The 3334-nt window shown below is 56.4% G+C and overlaps 1 protein-coding gene across 1 annotated transcript; it reads right to left on the bottom strand.

Annotated features, from left to right (window-relative positions):
- Positions 1-6: 6 nt before the first annotated feature.
- Positions 7-3126, bottom strand: KBTBD13 (kelch repeat and BTB domain containing 13). The gene has a single exon (XM_019630427.1). It carries the CDS (start codon positions 2698-2700, stop codon positions 1192-1194), a length of 1509 nt encoding a protein of 502 aa, XP_019485972.1. The 5' UTR covers positions 2701-3126; the 3' UTR covers positions 7-1191.
- Between the last annotated feature and the right edge of the window lie 208 nt (positions 3127-3334).

Here is a 3334-nt window from a genome sequence, read left to right as displayed (position 1 = left end):
GCAATGCACACAGCCAAGGTCGGGAACAGCCAACCCTGCAAAGAGGAGGTGGGTACAGAGCCACTAGAAAGACAGGAAGAGGAAAGGCATTCCAGGCCTAGGGAATAGCAGGAGCAGAGACTAGAGGAGAATTAAGTTGTAGAATGGGGTGGGGGGAGGATAAGATGAGGCAGTTAGACCTAGCCAGGATTGGCTCATACCTTGAGTGACCTTAAGTCATGGAAGTTAATAGTCCATTGCCCCTAGGGGGATGGCAAAAAAGGAAGTGGGCAAGGGGCTTACAACTGGGTTCTCCCCTGTAGGTCCACACCTCATAAGGGGGTATGGGAACCCTCTCTCTCTCACAGGTCTCACCCTAGGTTCAGCTCAGTTAGTCTCTACAAGCCAGCCCAACCTTGCCCCCTCCCCAAATGCCTCCACCCACAGCTGCTCTGCCTTAAAGATTGGGTTCACACTCTTCCCATCTGCTTCAGCCTTCTCCCATCTCTCCTCTTTTGATCTCTTTCAAAGTCATGTCAGCCTCCCCTTTCAGCAGCTAATTATTCTGCCTGTCTTCTTCATATAACTAGTATACTCTCCTTCCTGGAGTTATGTATTTTTACTTTCCCTATTTTCCCTTTTCCTTGATTTCTTCAGTACTTTTATTGTTTTTTGCATGTTGCCTTCAACCCTTTCTGGATCAAGGTATGTGTAAATCTTTTGTGGTCCTATAACTGTCTGTTAAGGTTGAGTTTTTCTGGGTTAGACTCTAAGACTCTAAGCTTTGTGGACCCCTGTCTGGCAACTACAAATCACATTAGGGCTAGTACTGTGCTGGGCACACAGTAGGTGACTAATTCTTGCCTACCAATTGGGAGTTTGATTAACATCACTCAACCCATTCCTAGCCATGCTCAATTACTCGCCCATTCACACGCAAACCTAGAATATTGAAATCCTACCCCCCAAACCTCTCCACTGACATTGTGACCCACCAACTCTAGGCAGAGCCCAAGTAATTTGAGGGCTCAGAGCTCAGCATCATCACTGGTCCAAGTTTCTAGGACATGTTCACACCACCAGAAGACACAAGATCCAGATGTCTCACGAGGGAGAGAAAAAGCTCCCAGCCACTCCTAAGGCCAACTTCATAGACTCAGCCATGGCTCAGGGAAGACTCAGGTTGTCCCCTCTTAAAGCCCAGGCCAGAGGTCACAGTTCAGGCGTTGTGAAGGCCACAGGCCCCAGGGCGCCAGGAGGCAGTCTCAGGAGAACAGTCTGCAAGGAGCCAGGCCGTGGGAAGCCAGCCTTTTCCCTGAGCAGCCGCCATGTGCTGCCCTCGATGGCATAGAGCAGTGTGAACATGCGATTGACGGTGTAGACAGTGTCGCCGCGCACCACTGCCGTGAAGAGCGCTCCCTTGCTGTTGACGAACTGCCCGGGCAGAGCTGTCCACTGGCCCGTGGCCAGGTTGAGGCAGTCGATGGCACAGTGTAGGAAGTCATCGGACGGTCCGTTGCGCACCACATAGAGACTGTCGCGGTGGGCCACCATGCAGTGGCCGTAGCTCTGTGGGCGCCGCAGCTCAGCCACCGGCAGCCACGCGTCGGCCCGCACCGTGTACTCCACCACGGCCGTGGTGTCCGCCGGCCGCCACAGACACACGAAGAGACGACCACACGCCTGGGCACGGGGCACGCCAGCAGCTGGCTGCGGCAGGTCGGCCACGAAGCTCCAGCAGCCCGTGGCCGGGTCGTAGCGCTCCACGGAGCTCATGGGCGTCCTCTGGAACTCGCCGCCGATAGCGTAGAGGCAGCCGTCGAAGCCGGCCAGAGCCGTGTCGTATCGCGGCTGGTGCGGGCTGGGGAACTCGCACCACGTGCCTCCGTCCGGATCGTAGCAGAAGCCCAGTTCCACCACCTCCTTGCTGGCGCCCCGCACGCCCCCCACGATATAAAGCTTGTTGCCCAGCGTGGCCACGCCTGCCAGTAGCGTGCTGGCCTCCAGGGGCAGTGCGGCCAGCGTGTGCCACGTGTCCTTCTCCTCATCCAGGTAGCACATCGTGCGCGACTCATCCTCCAAGAAGCCGGGCGCAGGCGTGTGCGTGCTCACGGCCACGTAGCTGCTGGGCCGCAGCGCCGCCACGTAGGCGCGGGTCTCGGGCAGCGCCAGCTCGGCCGCCAGCTCGGGCGCGCCGTCGCGGATGAAGAGCGCGGCGCTGTGAAATACGTCGAGCAGGCCGAAAGCCGCGGCCGCGTCGCACAGCAACGCGCAGTTGTCGGACGTGAGGCTGTGCTCCAGGAAGCGCGCCAGCGCCGGCGCCTGCAGGAAGGCGGCGCACTCCACTGTCTGCAGCAGCTCGTCCGCGGCCGCCAGCGCGGGCCGCTGGCCGCGCAGCACCTGCAGCGTGGTGCGGAAACCCCCCGGACTCAGTGCGCCCAGGCGTACCTCGGCCGCGCGCGCTTCCCGCATGCCGGAGCGGAAGAGGCCGCGGAAAAACCCGCAGTGCTCCACCAGCAGGGCCTGGTCCTCCTGGAAAAGCTGGCCATCCACCCACACCTGCACCAGGGCCTCGGAACCCCGCGGCATCGCGAGCCGAAGGGGCGGAGGCCACCGCTGAGGGCCCGAATTCAGCGGCCACCTACTCTGGGGTTCTCCTGTGGCGGAAAAAAACTTCCCGAGGATATAAATATCTCCCTGACTAAAGATAGTAAGGCTCATGTGATGTGGTGGCTAGCAGGTTGGATGGCCACAGGCCGGAGGGCATCCGGAGACCTGAGGGATCCCTCACGCCTGTATAGGAAATGATGATAATGACCATATACTGAGCGCTTACTGTATGCAGGGCACTGTGAGGAATGCTTACAAAGATAATCCATTTAACCCGCACTTAACCAGCTGTATGCCCTTGTGCAAGTACCCTAACTCTCTGATCCTCTTATTTCCTCAAAATGAGGCCAATAATAACACCTATTTCATGGTACAGGTATCCCCTGCATTTTGGAAGCACTTTGCTTTATGCTACTTCGCTTTTATGAAAAACCTGCATTAGTATCTATTTTCACAAACTGAAAGAAATCTGAAGAGGATTTTTGCTTTTAAGAGAACAACGAAAATACCAGCCAGCATTTATTTTGCAGCCAGTGGTTGCAGAGGCAGCGTGCACCCTGAGGAGCGAGCAGCAAGAGTGGACCCCCCACGCTGGTTCCCCAGGAACTACACTCAGCATCTCAGCATCAAGTCACCATAGCTCTGACCTGTATCTGTAAGCATCTGATTTATCTAGATTTATTCTCTGTATCCATTAGCAAGACACGTCTTAAAGTAATTGGCTTCTTCACTTTAGGCCATTTAG

Source organism: Hipposideros armiger, unplaced genomic scaffold (genome assembly GCF_001890085.2).
Source record: "Hipposideros armiger isolate ML-2016 unplaced genomic scaffold, ASM189008v1 scaffold_910, whole genome shotgun sequence".
NCBI lineage: Eukaryota > Metazoa > Chordata > Mammalia > Chiroptera > Hipposideridae > Hipposideros > Hipposideros armiger.
This window is presented reverse-complemented; position numbering and strand designations above follow the sequence as displayed.